Here is a 16673-nt window from a genome sequence, read left to right as displayed (position 1 = left end):
CATGAGCATTCAGGCCACTGAAATGAGGTTACAGATTTGTGCTTGTGTCATGATTTCATGGTAAGTGGTATAGCATGTGCATTGGTGACATAAATGCAGTCACGGCAACATTTGCTCTTTTGTGACTGAATATTTGTATTGAATTAATCCTTCAGTGCTAAATTTCAAGATTGTTGGATCGGTAACACAAGACGGTCAAACCATATCTCACTGGCAAGTGTCTGAACTAAAGAACACTGCCAAGCTATGAATAGTATCGCCTGCTGTTAGCTAGCAATAAGATAAAATGAAATGGAATGGAAAATTCACCAGTTTGTTATGAGGAATACAAGTATAGATGCATAGGATCCAAATGGCAATGAAACACTTCTTCAAAATAATTCTTTTCAAGTAAAAACATTCATTTTTTTTGACTAAGCGATGAAGGAACGGTGAAATTGCCGGATAAGCGTCCGCATCCCCACATGCCTGCTGCATTTACTTTTCCAGGTGACAGAGGTCACTGGTTTGTGAGGTACTGTCAAAGTTGTCAAGTTGTTGGAGGCCTCTTCATGAATGTTACACATTACAGCTGTACTGCATTAGTGGTGGAGGGAGTAAATACAAGGGTAGTGAAAGGGTGCAAACCTATTGGGTTACTTTGCCCCGGATGGCACTCTGGTTCTCGAGTTCTGTTCTTGGTATGTTCATCCAGAAAACACGGTCATACTTGTTGAAGGTGGGTTATCAAGAGGACAGTCACTTGCCACAGAGTTTTCAGCCCTAACTTGCTCACAAGTTGTGGCTGATCCTATTAGGGGCCAATGGTGATGCCTTAGGAAGTCGATGGTGAGAATGGTAACCCTTAGCGAGGGGCAATGGACAGACGATCTTATTGAAACACATGTGGCTTAAATGTTACTTGCCATTTATAATCCTATCCTCAAATGTCATTCAGGTCCTGCTGCAGGCAGGCACAAACCGATTAACTATGCAGAGTTCTCCCAATAAGGATGGAGATTTGCCAATACTTTCCTGCCAACTTTTCACATAAGTCCTTTACAAATGACACTTACTTCCACCATGCTAAATGGCACCAACCAAGTCCACTCATAATAAAAAAGACAAAAACATTTGTCAAGTAGCGACCCCAAAAGAAAAAAAAACAACACATCAGGTGGAAGAAACATCAACTCTAATTCTTTCCACAGATGATGTCTGACCTGTGAGTGTTTCAAGCATTTTCTGTTTTTAATTCAGATTTCCAGCATCTGTAGTTTTCTGACTTTCTTTGACTCCCAATATCCTCCTTTAACACTGGGTTACTACATGCTCCATTTCTCATTCACTATTGACAGCACTTCCCTCACAATGATGCACATTCCTAGATCAGTTGCTTCCAAGAAACAAATCTTCAACGCATCTCTTCAGGAATGACTTTAGCCTCAGTTCCCAGCTTTATATTTTCCCATTGTTTGGGATTTAAAGATATCTTTTCCTTCATGCAAAAAACTTCCTTTGCTCTGGGTGGTGTCGCAATAATTTTTTTTTGCTGGACATGTCAAATTTGCACATAGTGTTGACACAAACTCCAATTCTCTCAGTAAAAGGACTACAGGTTCTAACCACAAATGTTTCTTGAGACATTAGCTCTAACTCTGGTGCTAGTAAAGACAATTTAAGTTGAGGACTGTTGCAGAGGCAGCACAATAGTCATGGTCAAAGAACTTTCACTTTGAGACTTATTCTTCCTGATTCTTTAACATAGCAGAACTGGGTACCTCAGTTTCCATAAACAGGTTATGTGCGAACAGTATCACATCAGGAAAGCAATTCACTAGCTGTAAAACACTTCAGAACATGATGAGGACATTAAAAGAATTAAGTGAATACATTTCAATTTGCTTGTTTGCACATTGACAATGTAAATTGTAACTGTGGCATTTCAGTCACTTTGATAATGTTGTCAAAATACTGAAGTATTCCTTTAAATCTCCTCACTTTGAAAGTAGAGAAATAATAGAGATGATTGCCTGAAATGTAATAACGCTACTGCTAGAATGCTCAATGACCTAGAGTGTCAGGTCATTGCTACTTCGACGTGAAAATATACACGTAACTGAGTTAGCTTGTTTCCCACATTTCAGTTCAAATCAGTGGCTTTAGAATTCCTACTAAGGCTTCTATCTTCCTTCTCTGGTGGAGGTAGAAGATCCCAGACAACCTTATAGAGATGTGTAGGTGCATAAAATCATGAGCAGTATAGACAGGGTGAATGTACATAGTCGTCTTCCCCAGGGAAGGGGAACTAAATGCTAGAGTGCATAGGTTTAAGGCAAGGGGTGAAAGATTTAAAAGGGACCTGAGGGGCAACTTCTTCACTCAGAGGATGGTGTGTTTTTGGAATGAGCTGCCAGAGGAAGTGGTTGAGGCAGATACAATAACAACATGTAAAACACATTTGGATAAGTACACGGATAGGAGGGGTTTAGAGGGATATGGGCCAAATGCAGGCAAATGGAACTAGCTTGGCGGGTCAGCATGGACGAGTTGGATCGAAGAGCCTGTTTTCCATGCTGTATTACTCTATGAATCCATTTCAGTTATGCGTCCAGCATGTTGGCGATTTAACTACCATCCTATTTATTTGTCAATTTATTGGTCCTAAAGCCCGTTTCACAAGTATTATGTTGTTCAGTAAGTTATTTTTCACATCACTTCATAATGACAACCATGCATCAGCCTGTAGAACTCTTTCCTCCGTCAAAATGTCACAGATTTGGATCCCACTGCACAAAAACGCAGGCTGACGCTCGAATGCAAGATCATCAGTAGCATCACCTTTGCACGACTCCATCAGATGGAGAGAGTTCACCCACTGCCCTTGCTGGTTCTTACATAAAGGCTTACAACGACGTCAGGCCTTTCTGTGTGCAAATCCCTTCCGACAATGGTCGGGCCGCTATAGGATGCGGGAGGACAAGTTGATGCACTTGTTCAAAATAGAAACACAGGCTCTTCAAGGGGAAGGCGTGTGTGTGTGTGTGGGGGGGGGGGGGGGGGTGGTGAATAAAAAGGAAGTAATGGTGGGATCACTGCTCAAAGATGCCCAGATATTGAAACATCCCAGGGGGAGTTGGCCACTCCACTCTGTGCAAACCAGCTCGTTTCTTTCCCCATTTTTTTTAGCACCCATCCAGTTTATTGTGGGGGTGGGGAGCCACGACTGTTGAAGCAGCCACCAGGTTTACAGTGAGCGCCCCAATAACCAGCGGGACCGACCGGAACCAGCAGCTCCTCCTCCCCGGGGTGTGGGGCCCCGAGCAGCGGGGCCTGCGGAGACCCGGGCTTGCGGTGGGTGCGGTTGCTCGGTTCCCCGGGGTGGGGGTGGGGGTGGGGGTGGGGGGGGGGGGAAGCGAGGGGCCCGGGGCCCTGGGAGGACCGGCCCGGGGCCCTGGGAGGACCGGCGGTAGCCGCGCTCTGCGGGACACGGCCCACCACCCCCCGGCGTTCACACCCACCCTCCCTCCCGCCCCGTTGCTCACCAGGTGTCACCCTTCTTGAGCGGGGTCTTCATCAGCGCCGCCGTGTCGGCGCGCTGCGTCTCCAACTCGGCCACTCCGCCTTCCGCCATGTTCGCCCGCAACCGGCCGGGGCATGCCGGGAGCCTCCCCCCCCCCCTCGCGTCACACCGCCGCGCCAACGAGCGGGCAAGAGAACACCCCGGGCGGAGGGAGGGAGGGAGCCGGTCCGCCCCGCTGGAGGACTTCCCGGCGCCCGCCCGCGCTGCAAACTTCAAAGCGGCCTTTCGCCTGCAGGAGGACATGCAATTATACAGGACCTGTGTTTTTATTTTGAAATGCAATCTTTTTTGTGTGTTTCTTGTATAATTTATGCTGTGAATTCATGTTCTTCTTGTGAATGTTGTGTATCTGATGCTATGTGCCTGTGATGCTGCTGCAAGTAAGTCTTTCATTGCACCAACAGCAATTCAGGGACAGCTTCTTCCCCTCCACCATCAGATTTCTGAACGGTCCATGAACACTACCTCATTATTCTTTTTTTCACTTTATTTATTTTGTAATTGCTAGTAATGTTTATGTCTTTGCACTGCTTCTGCAAAATGACAAATTTCACGTCGTATAAGTTAATGATAAGAAACCTGATTCTGACATGTACTTGTGCACATGACAATAAACTCGACTTTGACTTGTGGGGAGTGCCAGTTGGCATGGGTACAGCAAGCTGCCACAAACGGCAATCTAATGATGACGAGGCAGTCTGTTATATAGGGTAGACAGAATCTTTTTCCCAGGATAGAAATACAGGGCATGCGTTTAAGGTGAGAGGGGGAAAGTTTAAAGGAGATGTGAGGGGCAAATTTTTTACACAGTGGTGGGTGCCTGGAACAGTCTGACAGTAGTAGTGGCAGAAGCAGATACGATAGTAGCGTTTAAGAGGCTATTAGACACATGAATAGGCAGGAAATGGAGGGATATGGATCATGTGCAGGCAGAAGAGATTTACTTTAATTTGGTATTTTGTTCGGTGCAGACATCATTGGGGATGAAGGGTAAGTTCCTGTTCTGTACTGTTCTACGTTCTATTAGTGATGTTGGTGGACATTGTCCTGGACATTGGACAATGCTCCTGATGTTCATCAAAACGGTACAACTGAATCGTTTGTTGAGAGGACAGACTGTACAGCTGCTGATTCAAATGACAGCACATTGGTTCTAACCCTGCAGCACTCCCTCAATTCTGTGCTGAAGTGTCGGTCTGTATTTTTATTTGCAAATCTCTAACGGGCAGCTCGGACTTGGAACTTGGAGCATTGGTCCCATAGGAAGTAAGTATGGAGGATTAATAAAAAGATGCATTTCACTGTGTGTTCCAATCGTACATGTGACTAATAAATAAATATCTTTTATCTTATAAATAAGGAGATGGCAGATGAATTAAACATGTATTTTGCGCCAGTCTCTACTTCAGGGGAGGCAAGTAACAGCCCAAAAGTGGCTATAAATTGGGAATTGGAAGGGAGGGAGGAACCCCTGGAAAGTTACAGTCACAGCAGTGGCACTGAGCAAATAGTTGGAGCTGGGGGCAGATGTTCTTAGGTCTTCATAGACTTCATCCTAGGGTCTTGAAAGAAAAGACTAGTGAGACATGGTTTTAATTTTCCTAGATTTAGCGAAGATTCAATTAGATTGGAAAATAGCAAACGTAACCCCCTTACTCAAAATGGAGGACAGAAAACTGTAGACTACAGACCCTGCTGGGAATGTCTTCCTGCTCTGTGTGTTGCAACCGTCACACTCTTTTTGTCTCTGTTCTCACTCCCTAACTGCTCCTAGTCACTCGCTGACCAGATAACCTTGTTTACAGCTGGTCACCCTAGTGTTACCCTCCCCCCTCCCTGCAGCTTAACAAGCTTTTTTTGCTTTTTTAGTTTTTTTTGTTTTAATTGTTTTTTTCTTGTAAAAATTGTGGATAATTTATGTTTTTCTTGTGAATGCTGCTCATATGATGCTACGTACCTGTGATGCTGCTGCAAGTAAGTTTTTTCATTGCACCTGTGCACACATGTACTTGACAAGACAGTAAACTCGACTTTGACTTTGGTTACAATATATAGAAAATATTGCTGATCATGGGATGAAGTTATATGAGCATGTATAAATGTTATGTAGCAAGTGGCCTTGCCAAATGTATAAGCAGCTTCAAGCTACTTAATGACTATGTTCAATGCAAGATCATCAAATTAGTCAAGGAAGGGGTGAAGGAGGCTGATGTGGTCGAGTTGATTGAATCACATGGGGAAGAATGTTGAATGAATATTTACAGCAACCAGAAATACTACAAGTTGAGGAAGAAAAAAAAAGTTGAAACAACACCATGTTAACAATAAGCACTGTACTGCTGCTGCAAAACAACAAATTTCACATCATCTAAGTCAGTGATAAAAAAATCTGATTCTGATTCTATTTCTGAATAAAAGATTGTCCAAAGCTTTTCAATGTATTGAAGAAGCAATGGAAATCTTCATCAAGGACAATCTGAACAGATAATGCAGTTCCAAAGTGAACAGGACAATCAATTATGGCATTAACTGTGACAAGGAGCTGTACCAGAGAAATGAAAATCTGTCCAATAGTCTTTTGATAATTCTTTAAGGTCACTGTATGGTAGTGTAGCAGTTAGTGTAAAGCTTTTACAGCGCCAGCGACCCAGGTTTAATTCCGAGCACTGTCTGTAAGGAGTTTGTACGTTCTCCCTGTGTCTGCGAGGGTTTCCTCCTGGTGCTCCGGTTTCCTCCCGCATTCCAAAGATGTACGGGTTAGGAAGTTGTGGGCGTGCTATGTTGGTGCCGGAAGCGTGGCGACACTTGTGGGCTGCCCCCAGAACACTCTACGCAAAAGATGCATTTCACTGTATGTTTCGATCTAAATGTGACTAATAAAGATACCTTATCTAGAAGCAGGAAAAGAGGCCGATGTGGCTGTAGTTTCAACTTAAGATGAAATGAACATAGAACATAGAGCATGGAACAGTACAGCGCAGATGTAGACCCTTTCAGCCCACGGTGTCTGAGCCGACCATGATGCCAATCCGAACTAATCCCATCTGCCTGCGCGTGGTCTATATCCCTCCACTCCCTGCCTGTTCATGTGCCTGTGTAAATGCCTTTTAAACATTGCTGTCGTATCTGCTTCCACCGCTTCCTCTGGCAGCGCGTTCCAGACACCTACCTCTCTCTGTGTAAAAAAAACTTGCCTCATAATCTGTCCCCCTCTCACCTTAAAACTACGTCCTCTAGTATTTGACATTTGCACCCTGGGAAAAAGGCTCTATCTCCCCTATCTATGCTGTCATAATTTTATATACTAATATCAGGTTGACAACCTACCTCTGATGCTGCAGGAAAAACATCCAAGTTTGTCCAACCTCACCTTATAACTGATACTTTCTAATCCAGGCAACATCCTGGTGAACCTCTTCTGCACCCTCTCCAAAGCCTCCACATTCTTCCTATAATGCGGCAACCAGAACTACACACAATACCCCAAATATGGCCTCCCCAAAGTTTTATACAACTGCAACGTGACTTCCCAATTTCTATATTCAACATCCTATCCAATGAAGACAAGTATGTTGTATACATTCTTTACCACCGTATCTACTTGTGTTGCTACTCTCAGGGAGCTATGGACTTGTACCCCACCTTGAACCTCTGTACTTCAATATTCCTAAGGCTCCTGCCATTTACTGTATACTTTCCTGTCGTATTTGATCTCCCGAAGTGTAACACCTTACACGTGTTGATTAAACTTCATCTGCCATTTCTCTGCCCACATTTCCAACTGGTTTATATCCTGCCAAATCCTTTAACAACCTTCTTCACTGTCCACAGCTCTGCCAACTTTTGTGTCGTCTGCAAAAAGGCAGATGATCCAGTAAGCATGGAAGTGTAGCGGTTAGCGTGACGCTATTACAGCGCCAGCGACCCAGGTTCAATTCCGGCTGCTGTCTGTAAGAAGTTTATACATTCTCCCCGTGTATCTGCGTGGGTTTCCTCTGGGTGCTCCGGTTTCCTCCCACATTCCAGAGGCATACAGGGTAGGAAGTTGTGGGCATGCTATGTTGGCGCCTGAAGCGAGGCGACACTTGCGGGCTGCCCCCAGAACACGACGCAAAAGATGCATTTCACTATGTGTTTGGATGTACCTGTGACTAATAAAGATATTTTATCTTAACCCCATCACTCACCCCACTATCCCACCTCACCTTTACAAACAAACTCCGCAATCATTACTGCTGAGTGGTATTCTATTTAAATTTGTATTTGGGAACTTATTTTTCTTAGAAGTCTTTTCATTTGGGAATGTTCTGTACTATATAGTATTTCAACTTATTATGTCTATTTTTCTGATGAGGACGATCCAAAGGAACCAAACCGCAGTTAATGCATTCACTCTTAGGGAAAAAATAGATTTGCTTAACATTGTTTCACTTAAAGTTGAAGTTTTCAAGAAAGCAATTACAACATTAAGTGAGGAATTGTTGTAAAGTGTGTTGCAGGAGAACAATGCAGTCTGATTGCAGAAATGGCAAGTCCAATGAATGAAACATGCATAGCATCCTAAACACCACCACTTAAAACAAGGAAGGAGGTGGCTGAGAATTGGATAATATACAGATGGAGCTAAAACATACTTGTTGCTTTAGTAGACACCAAGGCTGCGATCGAGCCTCTCAGGTGGATGGATATAAAAGATAACACACCACTTATTTTGAAGAGCTGGGGGTTGTCAATGACAATCTGGCCAATATTTATCGCCCAACCACAGCTAAAACAGATGAGTCTTTGTTTGCTGTGCATAAATTGGCTTACACGTTTCTTCTACATTATAGCAATAACTACAGTTAAAAAGACATTCACTGATTGTACTCAGGTCACTCAAGGTGCTATTGGAATCATGTGCTCAGTGGTTCCACCAGCCAGGAATGGAGTGGTACTGCAGTTCTAAAAGAAAAGCAGGTGACAAGTAGAAATGTCTCCATTGAATAGTTTATTTATTATCCAACAATAAATTCTTCCTTGCTCCAAATCTAATTGATCGTAATAGACTTCACTCGTGGTACTTATCACTTATTTACAATCATTCTATTTGACAATATTTGTACAGTTTAAACAACTCAGCAACCTTTGTGTTCTATAGAATATTTGGTCACTCTTTTGCCCGCTTGCATTTACAATTTAATCATGTCCTGGAAGTCAGCTTAAGGGCTTCTGATTACAAGCCAAAATAAAGCAGTCTAAGCTTGCATAGATTGCTGGTGAAATCCAATTTGGACTAATGTGCATACTTTTCTCTACCTTCTGAAGGGTATTTATGGATGTAACAGAGTAGCTTCAATGGGGAGCAGCAAAATGTTTCTGGGTCTATAATCAATTCAGCCTGAAAGAAATGGACTTGTTTCTAATAAGTAGTAAGTCAGAGATGGAGCACTTTAGAGGGGAAGAGAACAGAAGCAGAGGCTCTCCAGCCTTATATACTTCTTGTAATCTTGAGGTCATCCAAAACTCATAACAAATACCGTGACTTGCACCCTACTCCCTCAACCTGTCCACCACATGTCACCTACACTGGTCGCCAGTTTAACAATGCCTCAGTTTTAACTTTGTCACCTTTGTATTCATGTCCCGCCATGGCCTTGTCCTTCCTTTTCTCTGCAATCTTCTCTAGCCGTTTTACGCAGTGAGATATCATCACTCTTCAAATTCTAGTCTCTTGACTATCCCCAAATCGTGCTACCTTCATCCACCAATCCATCAACTCTGACGTTTCCTCTCTAAACCTCTCCAACTTTGTAGCTCGCTCTCCACCTTTAGAATGCTGTATGAAATCTAAATCCCTGATTAATCTTTTGATCATCTGCCTTAGTATCTCCTAATATAGCTCTGTGTAAGTTTTTCTTTGACCTCTTTCTAGGACTTGAGATGTTCAGCTCCATTGAAGTTTCTCAGTAAACGGAGTGGTAGAGATGGAATTTTTTAATTTGGGTTTTTTTTGTTGTGTGCATTAACCTTTTCATGCAACTGACACAACAAAAGCAGCAGCCTTTTGAGTGGTTTATCTATTGAAAGTGAATGGAGCAGATCTGCTGTTGACCTAAAGTTTGGGCCATGATGTTTCTTCCAGTATGGATCCAACCCCCTCTTCCATTGGGAGACCAGCTCTCTAATTTCCTTCAGGGAGAGAAAACTGCCGTCCTTACCTGGTCTGACTTATCTGTACCTCCAGTTCTGCTGCAATGTGGTTGACTCTTAAGTTCCCTTGCAAACAATTCAGTTGTACAATGACTGCTACACAAATGCAGGAAAAAAAATAACACCAGCCGCTACCTGGCATCGACCAAGTCACTGAATTTAGTCATAGTAAAGTTGCTCCCAGCCCAGTCAACTTTACAAAATCTTGCTAACAAATATCTGGGGACAGATGTCTAAATTGAGAGCCCTGTTCCACAGGCTAATCAACCAACCTAGTTGCACTGAGAATCAACTGCCACGCTCATCCATTACATCCCTGGGTTCCTCCAGTTCCACCAGCAGTACGTCCAATATTGGTGCAGCGCAGTGAAAGGAGCAACCCTGAAAGGAGTAGCCTTTGGAGTACTTATTAGTGGCTCCGTACCAATGAAGTCACAGGGCTTCAGGGTCAAAGATGGGTAAGGAAGCCTCCTCCTATTTTCCCTTAGGAAACGCTGAGTTTAACCTTGATGAAGCCGGCTTTTAACCTGGAGATCCAGGCCACCATATTGTACCATGATAAAATCCCATCGTTAAATAAATGAAGCAGACACAATTGCGATGGGTTCCATGAGATTTTCCTTTCTTGTTATAATCATGCTTTTGTAAAGCAATTGGCAGAAAGTGTGATGAGGAGAAATGATCTTATGCAGTGAGTTGTGATCTGTGACACAGATTGGTGGAACTAGCTTCACCAGAAACTGGTAAAAAATAAGGTACTTGCAGCAGAATTATCTGTAGAAGGATGGGGAAAGAGAAAGAATGGGGCGGCATGGTAGCATAGTGGTTAACGTAATGCTATTACAATGCCAGTGACCTGGGTTCAATTCCCACTGCTGTCTGTAAGGAGTCTGTACGTTCTCCCCGTGTCTGCGTGGGTTTCCTCCATATGCTCCGGTTTCCTCCCACATTCCAAAGACGTATGGGTTAGGAAGTTGTGGGCATGCTATGCTGGCACCGGAAGAGCGGCGACACTTGCGGGCTGCCCCCAGCACATTCTTAGCAACGCAGGAAGATGTATTTCACTGTGTGTTTTGATGTACATGTGACTAATACATAAATATCTAATTGGATTGGCTTTTCAAAGAGCGGACATGGGTAAGAAAGGCCAAGTGTCCTTCTCTGCTCTGTCATTCATAGTCATAGCACCATACAGCACAGAAAGAGGTCCTTCAGCCCATCAAGACTGTGCTGACTATCAACCACAAATTTACACTATCCTCTGTTAATCCCATTTTTTTTAATATTCTCCCTGCATTCTTCCTCAAATTCTTCTGCAAATTCTTTACCACTCACCAATACACTAGGGGCAATTTACAATGGCCAGTTAACCTACTAATGGACATGTGTTTGGGATCTGGGAGGAAACTGAAGCATCTGGAAGAAATGCACACAATCACAGGGAGAATGTAAGATATAAGATATCTTTATCAGTCACATGTACATCGAAACACACAGTGGAATGCATCTTTTGCGTAGAGTGTTCTGGGGGCAGCCCGCAAGTGTCGCCACGCTTCCGGTGCCAGCATAGCATGCCCACAACTTCCTAACCCGTACGTCTTTGGAATGTGGGAGGAAACCGGAGCACCCGGAGGAAACCCATGCAGTCACAGGGAGAACGTACAAACTCCTTACAGACAGTGGCTGGAATTGAACCCAGGTCACTGGCACTGTAATAGCATTACGCTAACCACTACACTACCATGCCTGCCCACACAGTGTGCAAACTCCACACAGACAGTACCCGAGGTTAGGATTGAATCTGGGTCTCTTGTACTGTAAGGCTCTAGTAGTTGCATCCTAAAATCATTTCATGATTCTATCTAATTTTTATTCTAATTTCTATCCTAATTTCAGATTCTGCTCTAACTCCATTTACAAGTTTGCAGATGACACCACCATAGTGGGCCGGATCCCAAATATTAATGAGTCGGAGTACAGGAAGTAGATAGAGAGCCTAGTGACATGGTGTCATGACAACGACCTTTCCCTCAATGTCAGCAAAACAAAAGAGCTGGTCATTGACTTCAGGAAAGGGGGCGGTACACACGCTCCTGTTTACATCAACGGCACTGAGGTCGAGAGGGTTGAGAGCTTCAAGTTCCTAGAAGTGAACATCACCAATAGCCTGTCCTGGTCCAACCATGTAGATGCCACAGCCAAGAAAGCTCACCAGCACCTTTACATCCTCAGGAGGCCAAAGCAACTTGGCATGTTCCCTTTGACCCTCACCAATTTTTATTGATGCACCATAGCAAGTGTCCTATCCGGATGGATCACAGCTTGGTATGGCAGCTGCTCCGCCCAGGACCACAAGAAACTGCAGAGAGTTGTGGACACAGCCCAGTGCGTCACAGAAACCAGCCTCCCCTCCATGGTCTCTGCTTCTCATTGCTTCGGTAAAACAGCCAACATAATGAAAGACCCCACCCACCCAGGACATTCTCTCTTCTCCCCTCTCCCATCGGGCAGAAGATACAAAAGCCTGAAAGCATGTGCCACCAGGCTCAAGGACAGTTTCTATCCCGCTGTTGTAAGACTACTGAATGGCCCCCTAGTACGATAAGGTGGACTCTTGACCTCACAATCTACGTTATGACCTTGCACCTTATTGTCTGCCTTCACTGCACTTTCTCTGCAGCTGTTACACTTTATTTTGCATTCTGTTATTGTTTTCCCTTGTACTACCTCAATGCACTGATGTGATGGAACGACCTGTATGGTTGGCATGCAAAACAAAGTTTTTCACTGTTGCTCGGTACATGTGACAATAATAAACTAATTTACCTATTGTTTTCATCTTGAGCATTAAAATCATATTCATTCCTTCCTAATGGTCCCTACATTCATCTTGCTGGGTCATATTTTTCTTTGTGTCACTTTTGTGTTAACATGTAATTTTTCAGTATCTCGACACGATGTTTCCTGCTTTCAAATGACATTTACAGACCTTAACATTGTCCGTGGTGAATCCCTTTCCTGAACCCTTTTTAACCTATCTCCCTGCTACCCAGTCTCCACTTGTTAGTCACAGTTCTGCAGAGTGCTCAGAGTCGGACATGAGCAGCACTCTGGTATAATGCATGTTTATTACATTTAAGAGCTGTATTCCTGCAGAAATAAAAATAAAACGTTTCAATGCAAATCAGTCCCTTCTGCTCTAATGCGCGCATGCAAATGAGCTGATCTGTGGTTTGACACTTCCTCAGCAACTCAAACTGGAGGACATACACAATCCTTTAACTAAATTTGCAGTGGCATAAGTGATATTTGCATTGCAAATGAAAGCAGTCAGACTTCATTTGTATTTTCAAATTAACTTAATTGTAACTGCAGTATCTTGAAGGTGGAATTGGACGGGACCTACTTCTCAATCAGGGAGCTATTAAATATACTGATTGGTGCTGAGGCACAGATGAAGTCATTTTGAAGCCTTCACTGAAACCAATGGCAGTCAAATATGCCCTTAATATTGAAATGTCTTCCCAGATGCATTGAGGCACAGAATATACATTCAATATATGTTCTAACGAGTAATGATTTATTTGTAAGATAGCACATCTTAGCTATTTACATGCGGAGACTGCAAGCTATCGGAGTGAATGTTACAATACTGCAAGGAAGCACACTGCATAACTCTGCTGTCCAATAAGATCTGACTGCAAATACTCAAGTGAATGCAGAGAGGACACCATGTTCATGTTTAATGATACATTACACATATTGAAACTTTAGGCTGCAAATATTTGTGAGTAATACACACAAAGTGCTGGAGGAACTCAGCAGGTCAGGCAGCATCCATGGAGGGAAATAAACAGTCGACGTTTTGGGCCGAGACCCTTCATCAGGACTGGAAAGGAAGAGGGCAGAAGCCAGAATAAGAAGGTGGGGGGAGGGGGAGGAGCACACGCAGGAAGGGGATAGGTGAGTCCAGGTGATAGGGAGATGGTAGGTGGGTGGGGGAGGGGGAGAAGATGTAAGAAGCTGAGAGGTGATAGGTAGAAGAGGCAAAGGGCTGAAGAAGAAGGAATCCAGTAGGAGAGGGCAGTGGACCATGGAATAAAGGATGGGGGAGGGGAGGAGAGGAGTTGGGCAGATCATCAAGGTGGGGGAAGGGAGCCACAGGAATAAGGGAGGACAAAGGAGTTGGGGGGGGGGGAGAAAAAGAAAGCGGGGGGTTACCGGAAGTTCGAGAAATCGATGTTGAGGCCATCAGGTTGGAGACTCCCAAGGCGGAATATGAGGTGTTGTTCCTCCAACCTGTGTCTGGCCTCAACGTGGCAGTAGAGGAGGCCGTGGACGGACATGTCAGTGTGGGAGTGGGATGTGGAGTCTTCCTTCCCCCGCCATGATGACCTGCCCATCTCTTCTCCCCTCCCCCATCCTTTATTCCATGGTCCACTGCCCTCCCCTACTGGATTCCTTCTCCTTCAGCCCTTTGCCTCTTCTACCTGTCACCTCAGCTTATTACATCTTCTCCCCCTCCCCCACCCACCTACCATCCCCCTCTCACCTGGACTCACCTGCCCCTGCCTGCGTGTGCTCCTCCCCCTCCCCCTCACCTTCTTATTCCGGCTTCTGCCCTCTTCCTTTCCAGTCCTGACAAAGGGTCTCGGCCCGAAACGTCAACTGTTTATTTCCCTCCAAGGATGTTGCCCGACCTGCTGAGTTCCTCCAGCATTTTCTGTATATTGCTCCAGATTCCAGCATCTACAGAACATTTTGTGTCAAATATTTGTGAGTACTGGTTTGAACAACCTTGAAGAATAATAACATCAAGGTAATGGATATAGAATCTGCCTTAAATTCCTTTTCAAGTCACATGTTATTATAATTTGCACATAAATCATTACCCCGCCACTGATGATAGGTTGAAATCCTAGAATGCCTTATCTCAATCCCAGAGGGAATGTCGGCATCAGTCAGACTGCAGTTGTCCGAAAAGGTTCAGCATTTCCACCTGGGGTGGATCAAGAGGAGGATGATAAAAACGATCATAGTCAGAACATCCAAGTACCAAGAGCATTGTGTAAAAATGGTATTGGCATTGGCATTGGTTTATTATTGTCACATGTACTGAGATACAGTGAAAAAATTTAGTTTTGCAAGCTATCCATACAGATCATTTCAAAACACGTACATTGAGGTAGTACAAGTGTAAAGCATAAATGGAATGTTGAATACAGAGTTACAGTTACAGAGAAAGTGCAGTGCAGGTAGACAATAAGGAGCAAAGGCAATTGTGAGGTCAAGAGTTCATCTTTAACATACAAGAAGTCCGTTCAAGAGTCTTATAACAGCGGGATGGAAGCTGTCCTTGGTCCTGGTGGTACATGTTTTCAAGCTTTTGAATCTACTGCCCAATGGAAGGGGAGGGGAAGAGAGAATGTCCAGGTTGGGTGGGGTCTTTGATGCTGTTGGCTGGTTTACCGAGGCAGCAAGAAGTGTAGACAGAGTCCATGGAGTGGAGGCTGGTTTTCGTGATGTGCTGAGCTGTGTCCACAACTCCCTGCAGTTTCTTGCAGTCTTGGACAAAGCAGTTGCCGTACCAAACAGTGATGCATCAGGATCGGATGCCTTCTATGCTGCATCTATAAAGATTGTTGAGGGTCAATGGGAACACACCGAATCTCCCTAGCCTTCCAAGGAGGTAGAGGCGCTGGGGTGCTTCTTGGCCACAGTTAGGAAGTAAGTACGTTATCTTCACTCTCAGCAGTGAATAGGAAGAGCAATTGGTCACCGGCAGTGGAAACTGTTTGATTTTCACTTTGAAAATCAACTCTGGCAATTAATCTGCTCCAACAGTTGACAGCAACTTATAGCACACCATTTAAATTAGTTGAATATCCTAGAGCACTGATGCTGAAAAATACCCCACCACATACACGTTTGCTAATCAGCTGTATTCTTCCATAGATCCAGTACGCCTTTTCTAAAACCACCAACAAAGAGATAGAGAGTTGCCTTAATTGAAAGTCATCTGACAGCTTGACAAATGAAAGGAGACATGGCAAACCTGGAGCAGAAGGAGATCTGGTTGCATGAGCAACAAAATTCTTCCCACAGTGGCTACTGGGCCACTAGCCAGATGGAGGATAACGAATACTCAACCTCCTGGCTCACACCCGAGCCTCATCCTGAGCTCCCTGGTAGATGCCTGTAGTGACAACACCAGCCTGCATCAGACTTCTCCATACTGAGCAATTGTGAGCAGGTTTGTCAGTGAGATTATTGAACCCTTTGACTCTTTGCTTCACCTTGTTACTGCCTCAAAGCTTTGACACCTTTTGTTCCTCAAGTCAATTAAACAAATATGTCCCTTTCTGTAAAGGAGCACAGCTAATAAAATTGCAACATCTGGAAAGTGTGGTAGATATCTGAGTATTTATTTAATTTCCTTAGTTCCCTTTTCCCTTTAGAATTCTTCACCTCGTGCAGATGTTTTGAGAGGTACTTGTCATATTGCTGTGGGAGATCATTTTTGCTGATTTATTGTGCAACAGCTGGGTGGCTTTCTATCTGGATGTACCACAGCTGCAGAGAAAATTGTGACAATCTTAGAGCGTCCCAAAGGCCAATAAAACATATTTTAGATTTCTCAAAGAGAAGCAGGTAAATGAATTCCAAAGAATATTGGAATAAGTTAACGGGTCAAAAGGTGCAAGTTGACGTTTCTGGTTAACACCCTGCTGAGAGGGAAGAGGGAACATTTCCAGGATAAAGTAGGTACGAGGTTGGCAGGGGAGAGGTGGTGGTACAGATGCCAGTTGGTGATAGGTGGAACCAGACTGGGGGGGCGGGGGGGGGTGTGGTGGGGCTGATGGGCAGGTGGCCCAGGTGGGGGCGAAGGAGGTGGAAAAGGTAAATAAAGGGAGAAGAA

The 16673-nt window shown here is 44.2% G+C and overlaps 1 protein-coding gene across 7 annotated transcripts in view; it reads right to left on the bottom strand.

Annotated features, from left to right (window-relative positions):
• Positions 1–3646, bottom strand: part of LOC127578289 (ubiquitin carboxyl-terminal hydrolase 15) — an 87036-nt gene extending 83390 nt beyond the window's left edge. For 6 of the 7 annotated variants that reach the window (XR_007957510.1, XM_052030117.1, XM_052030118.1 and 3 more), the window contains exon 1: positions 3525–3637. Coding sequence is in view for 5 of the 7 variants with exons in the window: in XM_052030117.1 (XP_051886077.1) it covers positions 3525–3613 (89 nt within the window). In the remaining 2 variants the exon portion in view is untranslated. Of the gene's footprint in view, positions 1–3524 lie in introns of all 7 variants that reach the window. The other variant, XM_052030119.1, reaches the window with a different exon arrangement.
• Between the last annotated feature and the right edge of the window lie 13027 nt (positions 3647–16673).

Source organism: Pristis pectinata, chromosome 15, assembly GCF_009764475.1.
Source record: "Pristis pectinata isolate sPriPec2 chromosome 15, sPriPec2.1.pri, whole genome shotgun sequence".
In the NCBI taxonomy this organism is placed as follows: domain Eukaryota; kingdom Metazoa; phylum Chordata; class Chondrichthyes; order Rhinopristiformes; family Pristidae; genus Pristis; species Pristis pectinata.
The sequence above is the reverse complement of the archived record's forward strand: the minus strand, read 5'-3'. Positions and strand labels throughout refer to the sequence as shown.